General features: G+C 44.0%; 1 protein-coding gene and 1 long non-coding RNA gene across 6 annotated transcripts in view; one reads left to right on the plus strand and one right to left on the minus strand.

Annotated features, from left to right (window-relative positions):
* Positions 1–202: 202 nt before the first annotated feature.
* The window catches only part of CNNM4 (cyclin and CBS domain divalent metal cation transport mediator 4), a 64,011-nt gene continuing 36,974 nt past the window's right edge, over positions 203–27,239 (plus strand). For 2 of the 5 annotated variants that reach the window (XM_020984015.2, XM_020984016.2), the window contains exon 1: positions 210–1,653. In XM_020984015.2, coding sequence (XP_020839674.1) covers positions 261–1,653 — 1,393 coding nt within the window. In that variant the 5' untranslated portion in view covers positions 210–260. Of the gene's footprint in view, positions 1,654–27,239 lie in introns of all 5 variants that reach the window. The other 3 variants (XM_020984018.2, XM_020984019.2, XM_020984017.2) reach the window with 3 other exon arrangements.
* LOC110206549 (uncharacterized) overlaps positions 23,316–27,239 on the minus strand; it is a 43,753-nt gene continuing 39,829 nt past the window's right edge. Inside the window, exon 3 of the long non-coding RNA XR_013484671.1 lies at positions 23,316–25,985. This is a non-coding gene — a long non-coding RNA (uncharacterized LOC110206549). The remainder of the gene's footprint in view (positions 25,986–27,239) is intronic.

Raw genomic sequence — 27,239 nt, forward strand, 5'->3', positions numbered from 1 at the left:
GAGGGTAGAGAAGGAGGAAGGAGGAAGGGGTTTAAGGAGGCGGCGCCATGCAAATGAAGTAGGCGTGGCTCCCGGCGGAGGGGGCGTGGGACCGGGTGTGTGTCTGTGGCCCTGGGGGGGGCGGGCCGCCGGTGTGACGTCAGGCCCGCGGCCCGGGCAGTTGGCTCGGCGGCAGCGGAGCAGCAGGAGCGGCGGCGCTGAGCGGGGCCGCGCGGCGCGGGGCTGGGGCGCTGGGGCGCGGCGACGGCGGCAGGAGCAACATGGCGCCGGGCAGCGGGGGCGGGGGCCTGGGCCCGGGCCCGGCGGGAGGACGGGTCCGAGGGCGCCTCCTCCTGGCGGCGCTGGGACTGCTGCTGTGGGTCCGGGGTACCTGGGGCCAGGACGAGCCCAAAATCTTGGGCATGAGGCTGGTAGGCTGCAACAAGACGTGCGGGACTAACCCCGAGGGCATCCTCTTCGCCTCCGAGGGCAGCCAGGTGAGGCTGAAGCTGTATGGCCTCAACTTAGACACCTTCAGCCTTGGCCAAATCACCTTCACTGAGCTGGAGACCATGCAGGATGTCCACCAATCCAACTTCTGCACCGGGGTCACCAAGGACCTGGTGGTCCACCAACTGGTCAACCTGAGTAGAGACAACTCGAACGCACTGCTGATCCTGGAAACCAAGTACCTAAGGAGGAGTGAGAATGCCAGGCTTTATGGCCTGTGTACCTGGAGTGAGGGGAAATGGTTAAGGTGGCCCGGGAAGGACGCCTTGCTTTTCCTCTTGGAGGATGAGCCTAAGTTCCTGCCCCTCTGGCTGCACATTGTACTTATCTTGGTGCTGCTGGTGCTCTCCGGCATCTTCTCTGGCCTCAATCTAGGTCTCATGGCCTTGGATCCCATGGAGCTAAGGATCATACAGAATTGTGGCAAGGAGAAGGAGAGAAGGTATGCCCGAAAGATTGAGCCCATTCGAAGGAAGGGGAACTACCTTCTGTGTTCCCTGCTTCTGGGCAACGTTCTGGTCAACACTTCCCTCACAATCCTTTTGGATAGCCTGCTTGGATCTGGAGTGGTGGCCGTGGCCTCCTCCACTATTGGTATTGTCATCTTTGGAGAGATTGTGCCCCAGGCGATATGTTCCCGGCATGGCCTGGCTGTAGGGGCCAACACAATCAATGTCACTAAATTGTTTATGCTAATCACCTTCCCCTTAAGTTTTCCAATCAGCAAGATTTTGGATTATGCTCTTGGTCAGGAGATTGGTACAGTCTACAACAGGGAAAAGCTGATGGAGATGCTGAAGGTGACTGAGCCGTACAATGATCTGGTGAAGGAGGAGCTCAATATGATCCAGGGTGCCCTGGAACTAAGGACCAAAATGGTGGAGGATATCATGACCCAGCTCCATGACTGTTTCATGATCAGAAGTGATGCTATCCTAGACTTTAACACTATGTCAGAGATTATGGAAAGTGGGTACACCCGCATCCCAGTCTTTGAGGAGGAACAGTCCAATATTGTAGATATCCTGTATGTCAAGGATCTGGCCTTTGTGGACCCAGATGACTGCACTCCTCTGAAAACCATCACCCGCTTCTACAACCATCCAGTTCATTTTGTCTTCCATGACACCAAACTGGACGCCATGCTAGAGGAGTTCAAGAAGGGTAAGGCATAGTGGTCTATTTAAGATTATTTGTGTGAGCTTGTTATGCCTGCTGTGACAGATTCTGTTTGTATGTAGCCTGTGCTCTCTTACCCACCACCCCCTGTTACTCTGAGAGACTGCCTATGGGGTGAACAAAAGCATTTAGAAGAATCTATCCCTTATTTCATTACTTCAGGTGGTGGAATGGGGAGAGTTCCAAGTAATATTTTGAGGGCTTTAAAAATTCAATGTAATGCAGGCAGATTATTCAGTGTTTGGAATAGTAGTGTCATAGCTTTCTAGGCTGAAGACATCAGCCTCTCTTCATTGGTCTTTTAGACATGTTTCATGGGCCTTCTTCTCTTGCTCTGTACTTTTCCGACTCATCAGTTTTTGGCCACCTCTCAAGAGTCTGACTAGAAAAGGCAGTAGGAGAGTTTTACTCACCAGTCCCAAACCTAATGCACACACATCCCCTTTCTTCCATCAAAGCTTTTATCCAAACTCAAGCTACACTGTCAAGAAGTCATTTATGGACTAGAACATGTCCTAGGGTTTCAGCAGCAAAGGGGCTGAAGAGGAAGAAAACAGGCATTTTTGGTGAAGATGAAAACAAAATTTTCCCCTGAACCAGGCAGGCTTTTTCTGAGGCTTCTTTTTGCAAACCACAATTCTCTCTTGTTCCAGGTCTCATTTCTGATAGGTAGGGACACCTCCTTTTGAACTCATTCCCTTTCTAGCCAAGGTAGCCATAGAGAGATTGAATTGCACCCATTATCCTTGGAATGACTTCTGTATCTTAGTTTGTGATTGGGAGGGAGGTAGGACCCAGTAAGTTATTTCTGGAACATGGAGTGGAGTCAAGTTGGGGAACTGACTGGATTGCTGGTGTCAGACTGAAAAGGGGAGTAGCAGGAGCTGAAGATGACAGGGAAATACAGTTGGCTATTGGGAGCTGGAGCTAGAGCTGGAGTGGTGGGTAGTACTCAGAACTATTTTGTTCTGTTTCTGAAGGGTGACACTCCTCCACTTCTCCCCCTCACTGTGATTTCTTATAGATTTGGCTCTGCACTGGTTATTTTTTTTCCCCCTGTTTACCAAGCCCTCCATAATACCTGAGGATTCAAAGATGAGACCAAACAGTCCCTGCCCTCATGGAGCTTACATTCCACAGGAGACTTCTTGGAAATAATAGTGTCTTTAGTTTACCAGGTTCCTGGCATTGAGTGTGCATTTCAGTATTGGGGGACAGCCAAGAAAAAGGCATGGAGTGGGGAGGGAGATAGAATGTTTTGATTTTTTTTCCAGGAACATCAAGGTGACCAGTAACACTGGATCTTAGAGTATATGGAGGAGATGGAAGTGTAAGAAGACTAGAAAGGTAGGAAAGGGCCCAGGTTATGAAGAACTTTAAAAGCCAGGATGCATCTTAGGTGGGACTTGAAGCCAGCTGACTAGGTGACTTCAAGGGTGTTCTTTTGTATAGTTAGTGAGATTAAATCCACGGATCGGGATAGAGGTGCCGTAGTACACTGCAAAGAACATTCATTGGATTTGGAGTCAGAGGACCTGAGTTCAAATTCTGATTCTGTCAATGACTGTGTCACTTGGCAATCCACTTCATTTCCATGAATTTCTATAAAATGAGAGGGTTGAAGTAGGTGAGGGGTGGGCAAGCATTTTTGTATGGCTTATGAACCATTTTTATATTTTGAAATAAAGTTTCAAATAAAGTTATCGCATTTTAAAATGTAAAAACTATTCTCAGTTCACAGGCCAAGGACTAGATCTGGCCCTTGGGCTGTAGTTTGCTAATCCCTGAACTTGATGATATCTGTGGATCTATTGTTTGTAATCTATGATCCTGTGATGGTTTGGCGGGTTTAAAAGATGAGGAATTTAGGAGAAACTGGCTAAGACCCACCGACTGTAAAATGTTACATTGTCTTCCTGGAGGACTTCTCACTGGGAAGTAGAAGCAGGGGATGAAATTCATTGGAAAGAAACCAGCACATGCTGTGTCTGGTGCCTTCAGTTCACCTATAGCCTGAGGAAGGCCTTTTAATGGGGTGCAAAAGCTTGATAACTCAGTCTTGCTCAGGTACACAAGCTTATCAGTATTTAGAACTGACCTAGTACAGTTTTGTATAGATGAAATGACTAGAAAGATCAACTGACTTCCCTGGTGTCCCACAGCTAGTAGGTAAGAGCCGGAATTGGAACCCATGTGTTCGGTAGCCCAGTGTTATTGCAATTAAATCACCAGTCAGTGATAATAACCTCCCTGCCCCAGACCCAACCAAAGTCATATCAGGCCAGTGACCTTAAAAGTTTGTGATGGTGTGTGGATTTCTTGTCTTTTCTGCTGATTTGACTTTGAAATTCTTAGGAATGCAGTTTTTGACTTCCTCTGGACCTTATGGTATCAGAGAGTTCCTTGCCTAAGGTTATGTATCAGAGCCGGGGCCTGAGCCCAGGTTTCCCTTACCCTGAGGCCAGTGCTCTAATCTATTATGTCCCACAGCCTCGAAGGATTTGACTTTATCTAAAATGTTTTCCAGAAAATGATTCCCTTTCCCCATGCCTATCCCTCATTCATTACCTTTAGAACATCCTGAGACCACCTAGAGTCATCACAAAGCATCTTTTTCAGCTCTTTACATTCTAGATAAAGATTTAACCAGGTTGGATTGGCCCTTGTCACATTCTCCTGGGCTCCTAGATTCAGAGGGACTGAATTTGGATATTTAACTCAAGCCCAGTTTGGTTAGTGAGTAAAAGAGTAAATAGCTGCAAACTCTAATCTCCTAAGGAAAATCCAATAACTCTTCCAGCCGCTTCCCCCCCCCCCGCCCCCAGGAAATAAACTCAGTAGCTATAAAGCCAAAAATAAGCCAGAATTGGGCCCTCCAGAGCTTGGTCTTTCCCCACCCTAGTCCCAGCCCCTCCTTCTCTAGCATATACAGTGTTGCAGGCACTGCCTTGAAGGGAGATGGTAGCATAGTACCATAATACAAAGAATGACAGGATCGTAGCTCTGAAGCTGGAAGAGATCTTAGAAGTAGTCTAGTCCAATCCCCTGGTCTTACAGATGAGGAAACTGAGGCTCAGACTGGTTAAGTGACTTGCCTGTAGTCACAAGGGAGTAAGTCTTCTCACCTCAGCCTCGTTTCCACTGTACCATGCAGTAGAAAGGCCAACAGCATCCCAGTAAAACGCGATGCTGTCATGTACATAGGGAAGACAAGCATACTATCACTTTAGAAACTCTTCTAGCCCTCTGGAATTCTTTCAACCCAGTGAGGATATTGAGGGAGCTAAAACACCCAGACATTTTTCATCAGCAGCCAAAATAAGGGGTAGGAATCCTATATAGAACAAAGTGGCCCTAAGATAGAAAGATATTCAAGGGACCAGAATGGAGGATGTGGCCACAGAGAAAGGCTATAACACCAAAGTTGGGAGGCCTCCCCAAGTATTCTGGAAATTTATTGTGCTGAAGAAGCTTATAGCACATTTTTTCATGTAACTGCCAGGGGCTAAAAATACCTAGCCAGGCTGTAAGAGAAGAAGAGAAACTATTAGGAAGAAATATAGAGAGATATTTAGGGCCAGGGATGGAACAGTAGGACAGAGGCTTCTATCTTTGGCCCTTGGATTTGTCCTCTTTGTGCCTTAGTTTCTCTTAGTCAGGGTAAAAGGAGCCCTAGCAAGCAGAAGTTTTATAAGGCTTTACCAATTAGTAATTAAGGGGCTGAGGTGTGTCTTGGGAGAGTATAGTGTGGATTTTGAGTTTGGTGTCCTGGAAACTGGAAACAACAGGCTGGAAGAGCCTCCATTCTCTTTCTCAGTCCTTCAACAAACATTTATGTGCCTGGCAGTATACTAGATGCTAGGAATATAAAGACAGAAATTAAGCCTTCCCTTCCCTTACAATCTATTGGAGGAAACAATGTATACACATAAATATGTGAAATAAATGGAAGGCCGATTTGTGGGGGAGATGCTAGAAGCAGGGAGGAATAGAAAAAGGTCTTGGGTAGGAGATGGCACTTGGGCTGAGTTTTGAAGGAAACTAGGGATTGTATAAGAGGCTGTGATAGGTGAGGAAGTACATTCCAGGAAGGCATGGGGGACCACCTCAGCAGACTATGGGATGGAAGCAATCATCGTCAGCAGATATGTATTAAGCACAAGACTGTCAATTTCACCTTTTACAACTTCTCTCAGATATGTTCCCTTCTCTCCTCTGACACTATCACCATTCTATCACAGGCCCTCATCTCCTCACACCTGGATTATTGTAATAGCCTGCTTGTGAATCTGCCTTCCTCAAGTCTCTCTCTCCACTCCAAACCATCCTCTAACCAGTCACCAAAGTGGTTTTCCTAAAATAGAAGTCCAACCATATCACCCCCTTCCCCCCCAAAAAAAAAAACCTCCTGTGGCTCCCTATTGCTTCCAGCATCAAATACAAAATGCTCTATTTGGCATTCAAAGCCCATCATAACCCATCTATGTTTTTCCGGTCTTCTTATACTTTACTCCTTCCCATGTATTCTTTGATCCATTGATGCTGGCTTCCTGGCTATTCTACAAACAGGACACTCCATCTCCCCACTCTGGGCATTTTCTCTGGCTGTCTCCCACACCAGATATGCTCTTCCTCATCCCCATCTACTGGTTTCCTTGGTTTCCTTTTAAGTCTCACCTAAAATCCCATCTTGTACAGGAGGTCTTTCCTGATCATTGTTAGTTCTAGTGCCTTCTCTCTTTTGGTTATTTCTTATTTATCCTGAATATAGCTTGTTTGTATATATTTGTTTACTTTTTGCGCATGCGGGGGGCCCCCCCCTTAGATTGTGAGCTTCTTGAGGGCAGAGGCTCTCTTTTGCCGGTGTCCCCAGTACTTAGCACACTGACTGATTGACAAACCATTTAAAGGGCAAAGTGCTGCCCCCAAGGAGCTTAAAATACTCAAGGAAAGAATACGTATCCAAGTCTTTCTTTCTGGAGCCTCCCTGAGTTGAGCAGTCACCAGTTTCTGGTGTTGGAAGTTGGGTTTGCCTGCAGTGTTGTAGATTAGGAAGATTCAACTGCCACAGCCTGAATTGTCTTTTTACTGTCCCAGATAATACCTGGCCCTAGGCCCTGAGGGCACCCCAGTGGAATGAACCTCTTGGCTCTGTGTAAATAGAGGTCAAAAGCTCTAGATTCCCTTTAAAATCCACATTCCAGCTTTTATCAAAGTCTACTGTACCTCTCTTCCAATTCACTCCTGCCCCTCCCTGACAGTAATGTCTTTTGACCTTCGTATCTGCCTCCACCCACCCATCTAGTCCAGTGCTGGATGTAAACTTTGTGTCCCCTGCCCAGCTGTGCCATTGACTCACAATGTGACTTTGGACTTGTCTTTGCTCCTCTAGGTCAGCCTCCCCTTCTGTAAAAGCTCAAAGTAAGTCAAATGGAAAGAAATCCCTGCAAATATTATAAACACATACTCTTACCTCTTCAGTAGGCAGTTTCACCTCGGTTTTCCCATTGCTTTGGATCTTGTCCCCTGACTTTTCTTATGCTGGCTATCTTTTTCTGTATAGATATTTTGTTCAGACCCATGCCAGAGCTGCCATACAACCCCCGTAACATTCTTCAGTGGTCTGTGATTTGGTCTCTAGGAGAAGTTGCTTTGAAGCAGATTTATCTGAGAAGGTGTTAGAGATCCTGTCTCCTCTTGGATGATTCTCCTGGAACACAGGGCAGAGGCTGCAGCTCTGAGCAGCCAACATGTGTCCAGCAAATGTCCTCTTTTTTAGCATCATACCTATTGGGACAGTTGGGGTGGGGGTGGGGGGGGTGGCCAGATAGGTACTTTGAAGTGTGAAAGTAGTACATTAGCCTCCCTTGATCGCCCGGGAATCAGAGGCAGTTTATTTATCAGCATGTCTAGGGTAAGGAACAACAGTTAGCAGATGTGTGAATCTTTCATTTACATTTCAGTCCCAATCTATTATTTAAGTAAAAGATTTTGTGCTAGGTTGTAGACCTTTAGTAGTTGATTTTTTTTTTTTACATTTTACAGGGATATTTGAACTTTATGAGTTTTATGCTTTCATATCAGGAAACTGAGCTCATTTTTTTCCTGATAGTAACATTTCTGATTAAGGTAAAAGGCCTTATATATAATTACCTTTGAAATGAAAAGTGTGCCCTCAGGCATTATGATGCAGTGGAAAGAATGCTGAATTTGAAGTCAGAGAACCTGGAATCAAATCTCAGGTTTGCCATCTGCTCCCTGTGAGATCTTGGTCATACTGCTTCATTTCTGGGCCTCAGGTTTCCTCAAGGAAGGAGTAGGACCTGAAGGTTCTCAAGATTCTTTCTAGCTCTGGATCTGCAAAACAATAACTTTGCTAATTATTCTTTTCTAGGAATATTAGAGGGGTGTGTGTAGGCGTGTTTCACACAAGTCATGCCAGCAGTGGGTTTTGAACTCAGCTTGTCTGACTTGAGGTCTTATAGCCTTCTGGGTGCTATAATGCCTTTCGTATTTGAAGATGATACTGTTTATTGTAGCTGACAGTCAGTGGGCGACGCTGTGAGAGGCGGCTGAGAGGCCTGGAGATCTGGCTGGGTTCAGGTGCTCCCTCTGACCCATTCTAGCTGTGGAATTATGGCAGCTATTGAAGACTAGCTAAAAACTAGAGAGCTGCTGATCTGTTTTGGTAAAAGGAGTTTCTACATGGGGATATGTACTAGAAATGCTTAGTAGTAGTAATTGTTGTAGCAGCAGCGGCAGTAATAATTTACCAAACACCAATTTTTTTTCCTGTGACACTATTGCTGAGAGAGGTGGCTAGTTGGGTGCAGTGGATAGAGTGCTGAGTCTGGAGTCAGGAAGACCTGAATTCAAATCCATTCTCACACATTTACCAGCTGTGTGACCTTGGGCAAGTCACTTAACCTCTGCCTCAATTTCCTCAAGTGTAAAATGGGAACAATAATAGCTCCTACTTCACTGAGGATCAAGTAAGATCATATTTGTGAAGTGCTTAACCCAGGCACAAAGTAAGTATAGAAATGCTAGCTGTTATGGTTATTGTCACATAGAGTTTGCTTTGGAACTAAGGACAGACACTGTAGGAAATCTTCTGTATGTCTCCTATTCTAGAGCTCTGTTGGGTTTAAGATTGGACACTTTTATCTGAGGCACGCTGAGAGGCCCACCCAGAGAATCTTTGTGGTGCCCTGGACTAGTGTCCTAGATTAAATTCTGCCTCTGAATCTTAACTTACCGGTCTGACTTTGGACAAGTCACTTAACTTCCCTGGGTCTCAGTTTCTTCATTTGTAAAATGAGAGGGCTGTACTAGATGGCCTCCAACAATGTCCCTTGCAGCTATCTATGTAACCCTGAAAATTCAGTTTTTCCGTTGTGAAATTCAGTACATCCGGTTCTTTAGCAAAATCAAAATAAGAAATAAATATGATACTTTTTTTTTAACTGTAGCAGCTTTCTTGTAAAGAACAGGAGTCCAGTCCCAGGATATTTCCTACCTATTTCCCCTCTGAGTCATTGGGAAGAGGAAGCTGATGCTCTCTCCCCCACAGGCTATAAAGCACAGTGGTGGTCCCAGAGACCCTTTTAAGAGGGTCTATCAGATTGAAACTGTTTTCATAATAATACTAAAATGTTTTACTTTCTAATAATTTCTATTATGTGCCTATCACTGTGCTAAGTTCTGGGAATACAAAAAGAGGCAAATGATAGTCTGTGCTGCCAAGGAGCTTCCAATCTAGTGAGGGAGACAACATGCAAACAAATGTAGACAAAGCAAGCTTTATAAAAGATAAATAGGAAATATTGACAGAAGCAAGATACTAGAATTAAGGGGAGTTGGGAAAGGCTTCCTATAGAAGATGTTTGTTGTTGTTGTTTAGTTGTGTCTGACTCTTTGTGACCCCATTTGGGGTTTTCTTGTCAAAGATACTGGAGTGGTTCGCCATTTCCTTCTCCAGCTCATTTTGCAGATGAGGAAACAGAAGCAAACAGGGTTAAGTGGCTTGGTTAGAGTCACATAGCTAGGAAGTATCTGAGGCTGGATTTGAATTCAGAAAGAGGAGTCTTCCTGACTCCCGGCCTCTCTCTCTTACTATTTCATCACCTATTTGGGACTTAAAGGAAGCCAGGGAAATCAGTAAGTGGCATTGAGGGAAAACATTCCGGGCATGAGGAACAGCCAGAGAAAATCCCTTTAGCTGAGAGATGAGTGTCTTGTTCATGGAACCAGCCAGGAGGCCAGTGTGTCACTGTATCAAAGAATATATATTGGAGAGTAAGGTGTAAGAAGACTGGAAAGGCCGGAAGGGACTAGGTTATGCAAAGCTTTGAATGTCAAAAAGATTTTTTATTTAATACTAGAAGTGATAGGAAGCTACTGGAGTTTATTGAGTAGGGGGATGACATGGTTAGACCCGAACTTTAAGAAAGTTACTTGGGAACTTCTTTATGTAGGGGTAGAGGTAGGAGCAAATCAGGCTTCTCTCTCCTTTTCCTTCCAACATACACACATTTGACATTTTCTTCTGGCTAAACCAGATTATATGAACACCAAGAAGAGAAGTCAGAGGGGAGATAAATAGCCTTACGGTCATGTATATAGATGATGAAGGGATAGTACCAACAAATTGAGAAAATGGGAAATTTTAATAAGGATAAGACATTTATTTTTTTAATTTTATTTTTTAGGCAAATGGGGTTAAGTGATTTGCCCAGCGTGTCAAGTGTTTGGTCTGAGGCCAGATTAGGATAAGACATTTATTAAGTGCACACATGGCATAGTGAATAACAGAGTTCACTTCAAAGCCCTACTGGCTCTGTGACTTTGAGCCAGTCCCTTAGCCTCTCAGGGCTCTAAGGAACGTCGTAATACTAGGAGACAGAAGGTGCTTTTTACTGGAAGAGGGAATTTCTCCTTCTGAGAGGCTGTCTGTCCTGATGTGTAAGGCAGTGCACTCGGCACTGGGAATACAAAGAAAAAAAAGTCACACCTGCCCTCAAGGATCTTAGATTCTGCTGAGACAACGGGTATAAGAGTAAGCACAAGATTGTCTTGAGAAGGGAGAGAATCTTAATAGCCATAAGAGAGGTTAAGAAGGCTTCAGACAGCCGAGCCTTGAAGGAAGATAAAGATTTAGAGAATTCCAGCTGAAGAGGAGGAGTATATTCTGGCTATGGGAAATTGGTTATGCTGAGAGTCAGAGGGAGGAGGTAGAATCTCAAATTTCTAATCTCATCTGGTAGTTCAGCTGAAGTAGAATGAATAATGTGAAATTAGGCTAGAAGAGGAGTTTAGAGATGTTTGTGAATGGCCTTCAAAGCCAGACTCAGGGACTTGTCTTTATCCTAGGGGTGATGGGATGCTCCTAAAGGTTTTTGAGCAGAAGAATTTTAGATCTGTGTTTTAGCCACATTCCATTGGCACCTGTAAGATGGATTAGAAGGGAAAACCCATTAGGAGACTATTGCAAGAGTCCACTCGAGAGCTAATAAAGGGTGGTGGCTATATGAGTAGTGAGAAGGAAGCTGATATGAAGTATTGTGGAGCCAAATGAAAAGGACTTGTCAGTTGATTGACTTTGGGGGGGATAAAAGGAGGGAAGGACCTGTGGGAAGATTTATGGTCCAGTTGAACCTCAGGATTTGTTTGCTTTAGAGGGAAGGTGCTGGGTTTTTTGAGTTGTAGTTGTATAGTTGGCAGTCTCCTCCTACTAGGCTGCCTCTCAGACACTACCCAGGAGGCCAGGCCCCTCAGTTCACTATTTGCTCTGGGCAGGGCTGTGCTGATTCTCCTTCAGGAGCTTTTGAAATCTGTTCTTCTCATTTCTTTTGGGGGCTTTCTGGACCTCTCCTTAGCAGAGCGTGAAGCACCAGATACCTTGCAGGGATGATGATAATAATAGATAATAATAATAAGGCACCTTAAGGTATATATAGTTCTTTACATCCATTGTCTCACTTGAGCCTCACCACAGCCCTGTGAGGTAAGCACTACAAGTAGTATTATTATCCCCATTTTAAAGAACTGAGATGGCCAGATGTTGAAGGCAAGAGTAAAGCAAGGTCTCTCCTGAATTCGGGTGCAGCACACTTTCCATTACACCACACTATCTCTTGGAGTCTGAGATTTGTAACCTTCTTATTTGCTTACCCAGTGTTCATCACACATAACTTGGTGGGCTGAATTCAGGTAGGGAAGAAATAGATAACTAGAGCTACAATCTGCTTTTTCATAGGTTCTCTCCTACCTCTTTTTTTTTTTTAGGAGAATGAGAATCCTCACCATCACCATTTTTAGCTCTTCACATTTACCTCATAAAACTTGATGGACACTCATCTCATGCCTGTTTTTCCTTTATTTAATGCCCAAGTGTGCCGCAGCATCCCATTTGTAAAATATTTTTTGGTTAGAGCAGTATCGTTTTTAAAGGGACTATGGCTATAGTAATCAATATGACTTAGTACAGCAGTGGGGTAGAGTCACATCTAAATACATGATGGATCCTCTGTGATCTTGGTGGATTGATTTTACGTTGGTTCTCCAGACCCCTTCACTGAGAAGTAGACTCTTTTCCTTTCCAGCCTCCCAGGTTGTAGGGAGATAGAGAGCTGTAAAACTCTGTGCACTCATCCCTCAAAGAGAGGTGCTGCATACTTTCTGTGGTTTATTACCATGGCCTATCCCAGCCAAGAAGTGGGGCCAAAAAATGTTGAAGTTTACAGCCAGGTATACTATTTTGCTAGAGATTCAATCAGTCTTATGACAGGTCTTGTAGGTTCAGGAGTTCCCCTGGTTTACAATCAGACCATGACCTGTCAGACTGGTTTCCTAATTCCCCTGGAAAGCCTTTGGCCAGCCTTGAGCCTGCTTGTGGCTGCCCAGGGACCTGGAGACTGCCAGGCCCTTGACCAGTGTCAGGGAGAGAAGATGCTGAGTGGAATAGAAAGTTCTGAGAGCCTCGTGCTTCTTCTGTATACTGGGAGACTAGCAGTAATAGTCCTAGCCCCCAGCTCCCTTGACTGTCTTGCAGAACTTTGGGAAAGTCTAAAAGAATATTTCAGACTGGGATTGAGATTTCTTTACAAATCAGACTTGTGATTTCATTATCATAGAGGGTTCCCAGTGAGAAAACTCACCCTACCAGGGCAGATTTACAACTGGTAGAATTTGTGGTATCAGAAAGTTGCCTGCAGCATTGAAAGGTAAAGTGATTTGCCTGGGGCCATTGGGTATATGTCAGGCAGCACTTGAACCCACATCCTTCTGACTTCGAGGCTGGCTGTTGATTCATTGCTCATGAAATCATGAAATACTGGGAGGTTAAATGGACTTGTACCCTGTAAGGGAAGGCTGGCGACTGATGATAGTGCCTCCTTTGCCTCTGTGGCCTTCTTCTTTCCCCACTCATTTTTTTCCCTCATTAAATCCATAACTCTCATCAGGCATTCGTCACAAGTGTTCTTCTCTGCATCAACAACAACACAAATTGTTGTCTGGGGACGAGACATGATGAGTGTCTAACTTGAGCACGAAGCCTCTCTCACCAGAGGATTGTTCAAAGTCGTCATTCACTGGTTTTATCTTTCTGAAATGTCCAATGGCTTGTTGGGTATCACCTTGACTGGAATAGGGAAAGAGACATGGACTGAATTTCTTTTCCATTAAGAAGGATGGAATGGTAATAACATCTTTCCTATGTTTCAGAAGTGACCAGTTTCCTGTGTAGTCTAAGATTGGAGTTAAATGGTGACTTAGAATTAGGAAGGTGGTGTTGTTTGTCCTTCTTTTTCTGAAGAGGACCAGTGACATCACAGGTGATATCTTGAGTTTTGCATGAATTGGATTTAAGTTGAGGCAAAGTTGTGCAAAATCATCAGACTCACTGTCTTTTCTGGAGTCATGGAAGTCCAGTGGCAAGACAAAAGTCAAGACAACTGGTGATGGTCCAGGATGCAGATGGCTGTTGGAACAAATTGTTCTCATCTGCTCATTTTACCAGGGGAAATCTTCACATGCTTGGGGTAGACATTCCCCTAACTCACTGATGGGTTTGAGGCCTGTAGGTTACCCTCAACCTGGTTGGGCCCATCTACCAAGACAGTTTTCCCAGGGTGTGGCTACTGTCTATGCTAGAGCTCTTTAGAGCCACATGTGAGAGTTGGATGAAAGGTAGACACCAAAAGTAGATGAGCAGCCCTGAAAAGGTCTTGATAAGCCCCCACACCAGAAGTGGATGCTAGTCTTTGGACACCCCATACAGCTCATCAGGAAGGGACTAGTGTTTGAATACATCCTCATCTATGTGATCACCAGCAAATCACTTAACCTCTCTGAGCCTGTTTCCTCTTCTATAAAATGGGGATGCTACTTATACCAGCTATTTCACCTCCATTAAAGTCTTACTTGGTACTGAAAAGCCATCGCATGTCTTGGAACATGACCTTTGTAGGAAGAATTCTACTATAGGCCCAGGGATTGACTGTGTTTGAGTTTGCAGAGTTTAATGAGGCTGCCTGGAGTGGATACAAGGTGATTATTTTGCTTGGCCACAGTGGCATTTGAAGACCATCTGCTAAGTCTTAGAGGGGTTGCTCTCTGTGTTACTAGAGGCAACATCAGTATCGAATTGATAGAGTGGTTATAAGGAAAACACTTTATAGAAGGCAACTTTTATTATAGAATGAGCTCTCGCTGTTTTTACTATTAAATCAGGGGAGTGCCACGGACACAGCATCTGAAAGCTAGCAACTCATTTGGTCCTGTGGTGCTTTCCCAGACGAGATGATAAAACCTGGCTCGCTTTCTAGTATTGTCAACAGGGTTTTCCTGGTTGTACAGCTTTGCCCTGTAGCTGCTTGTTGTCTCATGGGAACAAGTATCAGCTTGGAAGATCAGTGGTAGAGTTCCTTAGGTCACTCACTGCTTTGGATGATGATATAGAAGGCAAAGTTAAATTTTCAGGTAACACAAAGCTGGGAGAGGTGGCTAATGTAATAGATGATAGAAGCAAGATTCATGGTAATAGATTGGACTATGAATCCATGACCATTTACGATCCTAGTGAGATGAAATTTAGCGGGCAACATGTCTGGCATTTAACTTCCAAGATCAATTGCACAAGTACAGGAAGGGGCAGCAGTTTATGTGAAAAAGATCTGGGGTTATTAGTTGCTATAAGCATAATAGGAGCTGTTGACAGAATAATACTTTAAGAAACTGTGATTTCATTAATGAGGATACTTTTTTCACCAGTGCATATTGTAACTCCTTTGGAATTTAATACTTTACCTTTAAGAATTGCCTTTGAGGTTTAGCCTGTAATCCCTGTTTCCCTGGGTAGCTGAGGCTGGCAGATCTCTTGAGCTCAGGAGTTCTGAGCCATAGCGGCCTATGCTGATTGGGTGTCTGCACCAAGTTTGGCATTAATATAGGGAGCTCCCCAAGAGTGAGGGTGCCACCAAGCTGTCTGTGCAGGGGCAAACCAACCCTGGTCAGAAACATAGCAGGTCAAAGAAGGATTGGGCCAGTAAATATTCTCTAATCTTCCAGCCTGGGCAAGATAGGAAGACCCAGTCTTTTTTTTTTTTGAAGTTGCTTTTGCTGAAGAAAATTCATCACTGCTACCAAACTGGTAATGAGCCATTGTAAAGTTAGCCAGTTTGGTCCTTGGATCAGCAGATACCTGGCATAGGCTCTGCTGCAGACTTAGCTGTCAAGAACTCAATGTCACCTTCCTGTCTTGATGAGTCAGGCATCATTGAAGAACTTTAGTGGAGGAACAATGTTGTATGACAATAAAGATGGGGTAAGGTGTAATATAGTAATAAAAAGGTGAATACTGTACTAAGCAGCATTATATTGTGTTGGAATATTGTGTTCAGTTCTGGGCACCGCCCTGAACATATGGTTAAAATGTGTTCAGAGTAAGGCAGCTAGGATGGTGAGGGACCAGGACACCATGTTCTTGGAGAAAACAACAACAACAACAAAAACACCTGAAGGAATTGAGAATATTTAGTATGGAAAAGAGAATGCCATTGAGTACTGGGACCACAATGCCATTTAACTTGCCAGCTCTCAGGGCACCATGCATTGGTCATAGTAAGTTCATAGGAGATCTAGAAGGGTTGTTAGGGTTCATATAGTCTAGCCCTGCCCCCTTCCCATTCTATAGAGAAGTCCAAGGCCATTCAGGTTGTAAATAGTACAGTCACTTGCAGAGAGACTCTAAGAATTCCCATTTGAACCTTTCCAGAGAACTCCCAACTCAAGGTTTTCCATTTACCTTTGTAGGGTAGTTTGTCTAGATGTCCCCTTTCCCTTTTCCTCCACATTTTATTCCGTGCAATATTTGTCTATGGACATTTCTTCATCCCCCGGAAGAATATAAGTTCCTTAAAGGCAGAGTCTCTCACCTGTATCCTGATACAACACCTAGTCCGGTTCCTTGCATGTAATAGACACTTAATATATTTGTTAAATTTTATCCACTTAATACATATTTGTGTCATGAAGAATGAATGATAGCAACCTTGAAATATTTTACACCAAGCAAGAATGTCAGAGGAAGGAACCTTGGAGTTCATCTTCCCAACCTGCTTATTCTACACAGAAGAAAACACTCTCAGAGCTGTTACATTGAAGTAGACCTGTTCTGTATTGCTTCAGCTGGCAAAACTAGAACCAGTGGTTGGATGTTACAGTGAAGGCCTATTGAAAAGGAAAAGCTTTCTTTCTAACAGTTAGAGTTATTTGTCCATTGATGACCCGGGCTGCTTGAAGAGTTAGTGAGCTCCTTGTGGTTTTTTACTGTTAGTCTGTGCACCTTAGGAGTTCACGTTGAAGCCAGAAACAAAAGATCCTTGGTGTGCGACTGGCTGGGGCATCTGTTATGGATTTTTGCAGGTAGTGGGAAATTGGATCAATGACTTGCAAGAATGTTTCCAACTCTTAAATTGTGAGAAAAGACTAAAAATGCTAAAAGATTAAGATAGAAGAGCCCACGCCCAAGTGAAAAATGGTGACTGAAGTTTATTAGGGTAGTCACAAAAAAAAATGGTAGTGCTGGCTATATTCACAGTTGAGTATAGTATTACAAACTCAGTGAAGAGTTGATGATGAATAAGTGATATCTAGGCCAATGGCTGTGTTCTCTTGGAGCCAAGAGACCTGCTTACCTCACTTTGGAGGTAGCAATTCCCTTTCTCCTTTTGAGGGAAACGCTATTCTAAGGTAATAGAAAGGACATAGCAAGACAATAGCATCTTGTTCACTTTTTCCCTCTGTATACTTCGATATTTGATGGATCTCATTGATCTTTTTCTTTGGTGTAGGAGAAAGTGCTGAATTTTGAGTCAGAGGACCTGGGTTCGAATCCTAGCCTTTGCATTTATATTATTTGTGTGACCCATAAAAGCTGCCTCATTCCTCTGGTTTCCTTATATCTGTAAAACAAGGGAGGGTTGGACTAAATGGGCTTTGAAGTCCCTTCCAGGTCTAAATTGATTATACTCTGATCCTCTGTGAGTACTTCCTCCAGTAGTGCAGCTTGCAACCCATCCAGGCTTGCTGGCTTTGTGTTGTTCTTCTGTCTCCTCATAAATCCACTGCAAGGAGTCCACCCAAACTGCTGGGGACCTTTCTGGAGATCTTTGCACAGTGCTTAGATACCTGTGGTGCATACTGGCTGTCCACAGGTTTTTCCTCACTTTCCCTACATGAATCCTCATTCAGTTTCTCCTTCTGCATAAAATCACAAAAGTTCATTTTACTTAGGACATAAATAGCACCTTCTCTCAGGCTGGCAGCCACTTTACCAACCAATCTCTACTTTCTCATTTTGCTCACCTCCTGAATTGCGAAAGGAACCAGGAAGAGGTTGCTTGTAGCAATATTCATTTTGCAGCTGAGGAAGCTAACCAGAATTAGATTAAAATTCAAGTGTTAGAAACCTGAGCTTCAAATGATTATAAATTAGCCTGAAGAGTTGTCCTTATCTATTGATCACCAGCAAATGTCTGAGTGTCTACTTTCCTTATGGTAGTGTGTATGCTTTAGAAGTTTAGGAGATTACATTCTTGCCAGAAACCAGCAGAGATTTGGGGTTGTAGGTATAAATTCTTCAGGCACTACTGTCTTGGGAGCTCTCCCCTGATTTTTCTTTTCCTACTTTCCTGGTAGGTGGCTGGCTGGGAGTTGGGCCAGACGCCCCATTGGAGGACAGGCAGAAACAGAGGCCTGTCTCGAAGTAGTAGCTTAAAGCAGCAGCTAGGGTTGGTGGTGTGCTGCTCCCCCCCCCCAGCCATGTGAACACACTTTCTTCCCTACTTGGTCCCAGAATGGCAGGCTCCTTGTTTTCTTGGGAGGGTGGGGATAAGAAGAGGGAAGAGAGCTGGAGGGAAAGGGGTGTGGCTCGGTCTTGCATCAGTGCAGGGAATGGTTTGAAACAGAGTGCAAAAGAACTCTGGATCCTAAGGGTTTCCTCCAGAGGAGTTAGTCTGGTTTTCCTTTCCCCTAAGGGTTTATTTATGGGTTACAAGAAAAAAATGAAAGAAGGTCAGACAGGCTTCTGGAGAGCCCCAGGCTCTGGCTAGATTTCAATTAAAATAGTTCCCCACTGAACACATTATAAACCTTGTCTGTCACCTAACCACTTTCCCCTAGAATCAGAGTGCTTTTCTGAGGGACTGTCTCTTGGGCTTGGGATGTTTCTGGGAGGAGCACCCCTACCCCCAATCCCAGCATCTGTGTGAGTTTCCTTTGAAGGACTAACATTTAGAATCAGCCCATGCTCCCATCCCTGTGTTCTCCCCAGAGAGTCCAAACCCTATGTCCTCGTATTACTTAAGATTTGCATTAATAGAAAATGTTTAGGATGTACCCAAATAATTTCATCCTTTCCCAGGGATTTTTGCTGTCTTTTGCTGTCCAAAGCAGTTTTCTCTGCTAACGTCTCTCATACTTATAGTCACTATACATCCTTTCAAGAAAAGCAAATTTAGGGGGCAGCTAGGTGGCCCAGTGGATAGAGCACCGGCCCTGAAGTCAGGAGGACCTGAGTTCAAATCCGGCCTCAGACCAAACACTTGACACTTACTAGCTGTGTGACCCTGGGCAAGTCACTTAACCCCAATTGCCTAAAAGCAAAAAAAAAAAAAGAAAGAAAAGAAAATTTACTTTGAAAAAGGCTCTGTAGGAGGAGTATCCATTGTCAGACCATGCAGGCTAATTGTTGGTTTAGGAAATGTGGTCCCATTTGTCCTTCAGAGTCCTTATCCGAGATTACTGTTGGATTGATAGACATGGCATGTGCACCTGATCACGTCTAGATTTTCCTCTTGGCTTGATTTCCTTTGGACCTTGATATTAAATAGCACCTCTTTTTGTGCCTGTAGCTAGTTACTGACATGCTGAAGAGCTTTTGGGGTGGTAATAATAATAGTAATTTACATTTGTATAGCATTGTAAGGTTTATCCAGCTTTTTGTGGCTACTGCCTAGAGTAGGAAGGAGGGTGGTACAAAACGTATTATCTTAAGAGGAATCAGAGGTTTTGAGAGCTCTGGTGACTTGCCCAAGGTCACCCAGCCAGTAAGCATCCAGGTCCAGTGCTCTATCCATTATGCATACTGGCTAAAATGAAAGACCACAAGAAAGGAGATATTACCTTGTGAAATTCAACCCAACTTAACAAATATTTTCTGAGCATTGACTGTGAGCTGGCACTGTACTAGAGATGCAAAGACAAAAATAAAATGGTATTTACCATCAGAGAGCTTTCTAGAAGGAGAGGTACATAAAAATTAGGGACAGAATGGAGAAAGGAGAAAATCCAAGTATTGTAGGGGGGAAAATCTGAAGAGGAAAAGAGAACCAACTGAGAAGATCAGGAAAAGTTTCACAAGGAGCCAGCCTGATCCAAAAGTTGGAGATGGGTGTGTATTCCAAGCATGGGGGTACAGCTTCTGCACAGTGCTCAGAGGTGATAAATGCAGCATTGAGTTCAGGGTACCAATGAGCGTCCAGCCTGTTGTGTGAAGGCAGAAGCTGGAGAAGAAGGGTCATAGCCAGCTCTTAGCTGAGGGTCAAGCTGAGACATTTCTCTTGTGACCTAGAGGCAATGAGGGAACCCAGCTGTGAGTGAACTGGTCTGATCTGTGTCTTAGGAAAATGATTTTGGATGGATTGGAAAGCCTACCTAGTCTAGTGCCTGGCACATAGTAGTTGCTTAAATAAATGCTTTATTGATTGAGAGGGAGAAACTGGAGGCTGGAAGTCCAATTAGTCCATAAGACTTAAGATTCTTCTCAGTTTTTCTATGTGTATCTCTATGTCTGTGTGTGTTTCTATTTCTGTGTTGTCTCGAGTATTGCTCTCTATTTGTTTCTCTCTCATTTTCTCTTGGTGAGCCTGTATCTTAGTATGTTTGTCTTTCCCTTCTTATTCCTCTCTATGTCTCTCTCTTTCCTTTGGAATTTCTTGTCTTTCTTTCCCTTAACTAGCTATAACATAGAACCAAGTATGTATTTTAAAATACAAATTGTTTTATGGAAAAGAATTGTTTAAAATTAATATTTTTTTCCCAATTACATGTAAAGACTATTTTTATATTCATTTACCAAAAAAAATTGAGTTCCAAATTGAGTGGTTTGCCATTTCCTTCTCCAGCTCATTTTACAGTTAAGGAAACTGAGGCCAACAGGGTTAAGTGACTTGCCCAGGGTTACACAGCTATTAAGTATTTAACTTGCAAAGATGAGTCTTCTTCACTGGCATTTTATTCACTGCACCACCTAGCCGGCCAAGCTAGCCCAGGTCTTTAATAGACAAATAAAAATAAGATAGACACCCCATCTTTGCTCTGGGCAGTGACTTACTTCATTCTGCAACCCTCCTTGACTCTTGAAGAGCTGAGAGGGGCAATCTCCTGTTAAAAGAGGCTTTCTGTCCTGAAACAATGTGCTTTTTCTTGATGTTTTCTCCAGATCCCTGGTTGAGGGTGGGAGAAGTCTGCCCCCAGGTTTCCTCGCTGCCTGGCACTCTTCTGGAGGGGCTGGTAACTCTTTGGTTCTCTTGCTGGTCATAGTGCAGCCCCTCGCCCCTCCCTAGCCTTTGATTATAGCTCTCAGGGCCCCCTATTGGGCTGCCCTTGGAGCCTGCTGTAGTCACTCTCTGGATCAGCCTTTGTGTTTGTCTTGTGTTGGGAATCCTGCATATCCAGGAGATGTTAGGTTGTGGGTGAGGCCAGCCCCAAAGGGGTTTTCCTGAGCTTTAGCCTGGGGTGGGGGGCCGGACCTGGGAAAGAGGAGTGACTTTGGGTTTATATCTCGGTCAACAAACCTTTACTAAACCCTCTAATCACCGGTTCTCTTTTCCTATGGGGATACTGCCCTTGGTTCTTGACGGTTGCTTCTTTCCCTTAGCAACAGAGCCCTTTCCAGAAAGCTGGGGAGAATATGGATTGGGCTTTGTTTGCAGCCTTTCGCATCAAAACCAACCTGAGGAGCTGCCCCTGAGAGCCGGGGAGTGGCCAGAAAGTAGAGAAACTGAGCAATGAAAAGGAGAGCAAAGGTTGTCCTTGGGCCCCCTCCACCCTCTAGGCTGTTTCTGTCTCCTGGTGGAGATCCCGCCCTCAGGCTTCTTACTGAGATGGGCCTCCGGGCCTCGCCCTCCCTTGCTTCCATGTCCTCCTGCTGGTTGAGGTCAGCACCTATTAATAGCCAGGGAGTTATCCAGTTTAATCCTCCCTATGGGCTGGAGAGAAGGTAGGGAGAAGGAGAGGAAAGTCCTGGGAAAGTAGAATGAGCACTCTCTCTGCTTGAGCTTGTACTCCACAGTTGTTGCCATGTCTTCATACCATAGGGACTAATAACCTTTAGTTCATCATTTCTTATGTGATTTGGAATTAAAGCACTAGACCTGGTCCAACTGCTCTAGGGATTGGTTTGGAATCATTGATGAGGGCACAGGATGTGCCAGGTATACTCAAGCACAACATGTCTTCAAAAAGTGGGCATTTTGTGTGTCATTTAAAAGTTTATATTTTTAAAGTTTAGTTAATTTTAAAAATCAGTTGTAGTTTCTTTAGTTTGACCAATAATCTATCATTCAGCAAATGATCAACTTTAATTAATTTAGAAAATACAGTTTCCTGAGTTGCATACACTAATGAAACATGCCAGAGGAATCATTTCCCCTTTCCCCTAACCCCCTTAACTGGGATAATCTGAAGAAGATTTACCCTGATGATCTAGCTAGGTAGGGGCAAAGTCAGAAAATGAACAAAGGAATGGTGAAGAAAGGTCTAGTCTGGTGATATTTGTACCATTGAAATTTGTGAATTCTTTTCCATACTGGTCTCCAGGGCCAGGCAGGAATGTGTCAGGGAAATTGGAGCATGGTAAGCATTGAGACACCTCACCTCCTTCCATACCCAGGAGAGATGGAGGGAAGTGGTTAGGGCCCTCCCAGAGATGTTGTGGACTTTGAAACCCAGTATCTGATAATTTCTTCTCTACCTTTTGACTATTTGTAAAGAATTTTATGGGAAAATGGGCTGGAACTCTAGCTAGCCAGGAAATAGGGGCCATTAGGAATGGTTTTCCACTCTCTACTCCCAAGGTGTCTGGGGGTAGAGGTTGCAGAATCTTATTTTATGGGCTTAAAGGGAGGCTGGGATATCTCAAATTATCATCAGGCCAGTTCAGGTTAACCTACTGTTTTGTCCCCAGTTCTTACCCTTTACATTCCCTTCATTCTATCAAGAAAAGAAAGGCTAGCAGACTGGGTCACTGCAAGAAATGGGCACTGGTTGGGGGTGAGGAGGGCCCGGAGAAGAGCAGCAGACTGGGCTTGGACAGAGGACCGACCTGGCAGAGGTCAAGCCTCTGATGCTTAACACCCTTGGGTGACCTGGGAAAAGTTATTCCACCTCCCTGGATCTCTGTTTGCTCAGCTGCAAAATGAGGGGATTGGACTACCTGGCTTCTGAGCTCCTTTCTAGCTAGTAGTCGGAAAGCTAGGTGAAAAAACTGCAGGATAATCATGAAGTCTTTGGTTTCTTCCTCTTCCCCTTTTGGTTTCTGAAGTCATCCTTTCACTTCTTCAAAGGTATTTGAATTGGGAGGGCTAAAGGCTACAGGGCTGCTGGGTGAAGAACTGGGCTTTCAGTCTTGCCTCTGCCCCTTCTAACCTGTGTTGTGTGACCTGGGGCTAGTCCCCTCACCGAGCCTAGGTTAGATAAATGACTTCTAGCTTCTAGCTCTTAAGCCTGTGATCCTGTGAATAAATACTTTGCCCAGGGACCTTGTGGGGGAGGGGTATTCTCCCCTCTCTGTGGGATTGCCTATCACAGATTAAATGTTTCACCAATATTTGTAGAATTGAGAATTTAGAATTTAATACTCAGGGTCTTGCTTCATTATTCTTCCCTCGTCCCATTACTGGTTACCGATCTACTCTTAAAAGTTGTTCAGTGAAAGCTTACTTTAGGTTGAAAAGAAGATGGCAGAAGAGTTCTCTCCAAGTTGTAGGAAATCTAAAATAGGAAATTTTTTAGAGAAATGCAATTATTCTTTTTCCAGTACTATAATGAACAGATACAAAAGACTGCTAATTACAATGGGCTAAGCTCATAAATTACCATTCTTATTAGAATTTAACAATTGTGTTTCATGTTAACATATCATAAACATCAAAGTCCTGAGTAATGCTATATTTGAGTAACATTTGCCAGTGTCAGAATTAGTACAAATCCTAAATTCTTATAGCCCGACTTAGCATATTTTGTTCATCACTTTTCTCCCCCCACAGGGATATTATCACAAGAATGCAGAGGTGCAGAAAGGACTAGACAGGCAGGTCCAGATCACCTGGGTGCTGTCTGCTCCTACTGAAGACTTTGGCCTTTGAGGCAACGTGGTATAAGCAGTGGTATGGTGAATTAGAATTCAGGAAGACTTGTGTTCAAATGCAGCCTCTCATGCTTGTCTGCCATGTGACTGGGAAGATGACCTTACCTCCCTGAGCTTCAGTTTGCTGCTGTTGTTGAGTTGTTTCATTTGTGTCTGACTCTCCCATCACTCCATTTGGTGGCTTTTTTTTTTTGGTAAAGATCCTGGAATGGTTTGCCGTTTCTTTCTCCAGCTCATTTTACAGATGAGGAACTGAGGCAGACTGGGTTAAGTGACTTGCCCAGGGTCACACAGCTAGTAAGTATCTGAGGCCAGTTTGAACTCAAGTCTTCCTGACTCCAGGGCCAGGGCTTTATCTACTGTATCACATAGCTTCCTCACCTGCAAAACGGGGCTGATAATACCTGTAGTACCCACATCACAATTGTGAGGCTTACATGAAACAGTGTATATAAGGCTCATTGCAAGAGTGGCATGCTGATATCAGGTATTACCGATGTTGTTATTAACACGAGGAGGTTGAATGACATGGCTTATTTCCCTTCAGCTCTAATGTTCTCTGATACTGAGTGTAATGAGATCTGATGGTGTAAAGCAGGCCCAAGGGAGTTCTGTGACCTGACGTGTGTTGTGCCTAAGGTGCGCTCCCCTTTGGCCTTAGCACATTGATACATTACCCATACCTGGTGTTATGGAGCTTAGATGTGCGACTTGGCTTTCTTGTGAAAAGGGGTGTCAGTGTACAAGAGTGAATCCAACCAAATTGAAGAGTCCCCCAGAGGATATACAGGGACATAGATTTAGAGCTGGAAGGTACCTCGGTGGCCTTCTAGGCCCACCACCTGAAGTAACAGTCGAGGAAACTGAGGCTCACAAAGATGAAGGCACTCGGTCGCATAGCCAATAAGTGTCAGAGGGACGATTTGAACCCAAGTCTTTCTGACTTCAGTCCAGCACTCCATCCAGTATACCACATGGACCGAAGAGAAGGCAGTATGGCTGAGGACAGCAAAATGATACCACAAAAGGAATTAGCTCATTTCAGCTGCATAAGGTATAATTACTGTCATTAAAGCTGAAATCATAGCTTTAGCCAGAGAGACCCAACTCAACTTTTAAATTGTTTGTTTGTCCTGATGTGTGTCTCCCCAAGAGCCTGTGGGGTGGGTTTGTGGGGATTGAGGGTTTTGTGGGTGGGATGAAGTATTCTCAGATTTTTGAGGCCCTGGGATCAAGTCTCTCCATGATAAGAAGGATCACTCCCCTAAAGGGACATTCCTAAGTAGGAAGCCCCCTTCCTGAGGGAGAAGAGCAAGTTTGGGAAGGGGGAAACTGTCCACAAAGTCAAAACCAAAAATAAAAGGAAAGATGTAGAGTTGTATAGAAGAAAGAACAGCAGACTGAGAGTCTAGAAATTTGGGTCTTAATCATATAACTACCATATAGGACCTTGGGCAAATCATTTCATTTCTCTGGGCCCCAATTTGTTCATGTGTAAAATTACTAGATGGCCTCTGAGGTCCCTCCCAGTTGTAAAATACATATGATAGAAGAAAATAAAACTGAGCTCTACAGGTATACACAGATAGAGCCATCCATTGGGATGAGGAACTCCTCGCACACTACAGCTGCCCCCACTCCCTACCCCCACCTGCCCATGCTCTTCTATTTCAGTTGATTGGTTCAATTTAGCTGACTTTAAGAGAATTATCTGTTCTCCTCTGTTCTCTATCCTACCTAGCTTCTCAGGCCCTGAGTTTCTCTGGCCACCAGGCCACTCTTGCCTTTCTTAGAGTTCTCCTTGATATTTGTCTCTTTCTGCTTGGGGGTCTTTCCCTTATTAGCAGGAGTTAGTGTTAATAGCAGATTGACAGAGACAACAATTGAGACACCCACCCCCTACCCCATCTTTTTTTAAATTAAATTTTAGTTTTTTTCAGTTAATATCTATTTTCTCTCCCTATCCCACCCTCACCATTAAAAGAAAACTCCTTGGAACAAATATGCCTAGTCAAGCAAAACAAAATGCCACCTTGCCTTAGTCAAAAAACTATATGTTTCATTCTGTACCCTGAATCTGTCACCTTTCTTTCAGGAGACTGCTTCACCAACAGTCTTCCAGAATCATCGTTGGTTATTTATTTGATCAGAGTTCATTCGACTTGGTTGTTATTATATAAATTAATTTCTTGGTTCTGCTCACTTCACAACAAGCCTTCCCAGGTTTCTCCAAAACCACCCTCATCATTGTTCTTTATGGCACAATAGTATTCTGTTACATTCAAATATCATAATTTGTTCAGCTCTTCGTCCCCAGATAGGCACTCTCGTAGCTTCCCATTCTTTGCAGCATTCTAGCAGGCATTTATTCAGCAGCTGCCACCTGCAAGGCATGGGGAATACAAAGACAAAACAAATGTGACAATCTCTGTTGTCAGGGAGCTTACGTTCTATCGTAGAAGACAGCATGTATCAGTCATTCATCAAGTGTTAAACGTGTGAGTATATTCAGAATAAATAAGAAAGAAATGCAGGGTAGTTATTGAGGGAGGAAAGCAGTTGGGGAGATTAGAAGGTGGTGTTTGTGTTGCATCTTGAGGCAAAGGGAAGGAGCTAGTGGGTGTGGAGCATGGCTGGGGCAAATGTACAGAGTTGGGTGATGGACAGCTGTGTATCAGGAAGGAGTTCATCCTGCTTAGACTCTAGTGTATGAGATGTAGAGTAATAGTGTGATGAAACAAAACAGAACAAATTGTCGAGGACTTTACAAGCCAAAGAGAACATGGTCATATATGGGGTAGACAGTGATTTGGGCTCCCCTGTGGAGGATGGCTTGGAGAAGGAATTGACTGGAAGCAGGGAGACCAAACTGGGAAACCTTTTCAGTGATGCAGGTGAGAGACGATGTAGACCTGAACTAAAAATGATGCCTGTGTAAGTGTAGAGAAGGGACCTGACGTGAGATGTTATACAAGTAGAAACAGAAATTGTTTGTGAAGTGAATGAGCATGAACGGCCGAATATAATGCTGAGGTTTTGAACTTTGGAGACTGGAAGAATAGTGCTCCAGACAGAGGAGAGCTGGGTAGAGGGGAGGACAGCCTAGGGAAATGATGGTGAGTGTTGTGTTGGACAAGTTTGTTCTAACATGAGGGGAGGGCTGATTGGGCTTTGTTAACCTGGGAAACTTAGGAAAATCCATAATGAGCATAATTAGACTGCTCTCATCAAATTGTCTTCACCATAGACTTGACACTGCGATCATCCCAATGTCAGGACAATTAAAGAAGGCCTCCAGCTTTTTAGCTGGACCCCCGTGGCAAACTTAAGACACAGACATTCTCACCAGATGGGCTGATATGGATGGGTTGTGACTGGCACACACATCAGTGAATCACAGATCCATTTGAATTGAGTATTTGCTGGTAATTAGAGTGGGCGCTCAGTTTGTTGTTGCTGTCTTAAGATTTATGAACATAGTATTCTGCCAGATACACTTAGCAAGAGGTAGGCAACAGCATGGCATTGACATGCTCTTCACAAGTCCTTCTGTCTTTGTGATGTTTCTGCATGTCTGTACATGTGTGGGGTTTACATGGCCCCATTTATGGATTAAGCCAATCCTTATCATCTGTTT

Source organism: Phascolarctos cinereus, unplaced genomic scaffold (assembly GCF_003287225.1).
Source record: "Phascolarctos cinereus isolate Bilbo 61053 unplaced genomic scaffold, phaCin_HiC Scaffold_2;HRSCAF=192, whole genome shotgun sequence".
NCBI lineage: Eukaryota > Metazoa > Chordata > Mammalia > Diprotodontia > Phascolarctidae > Phascolarctos > Phascolarctos cinereus.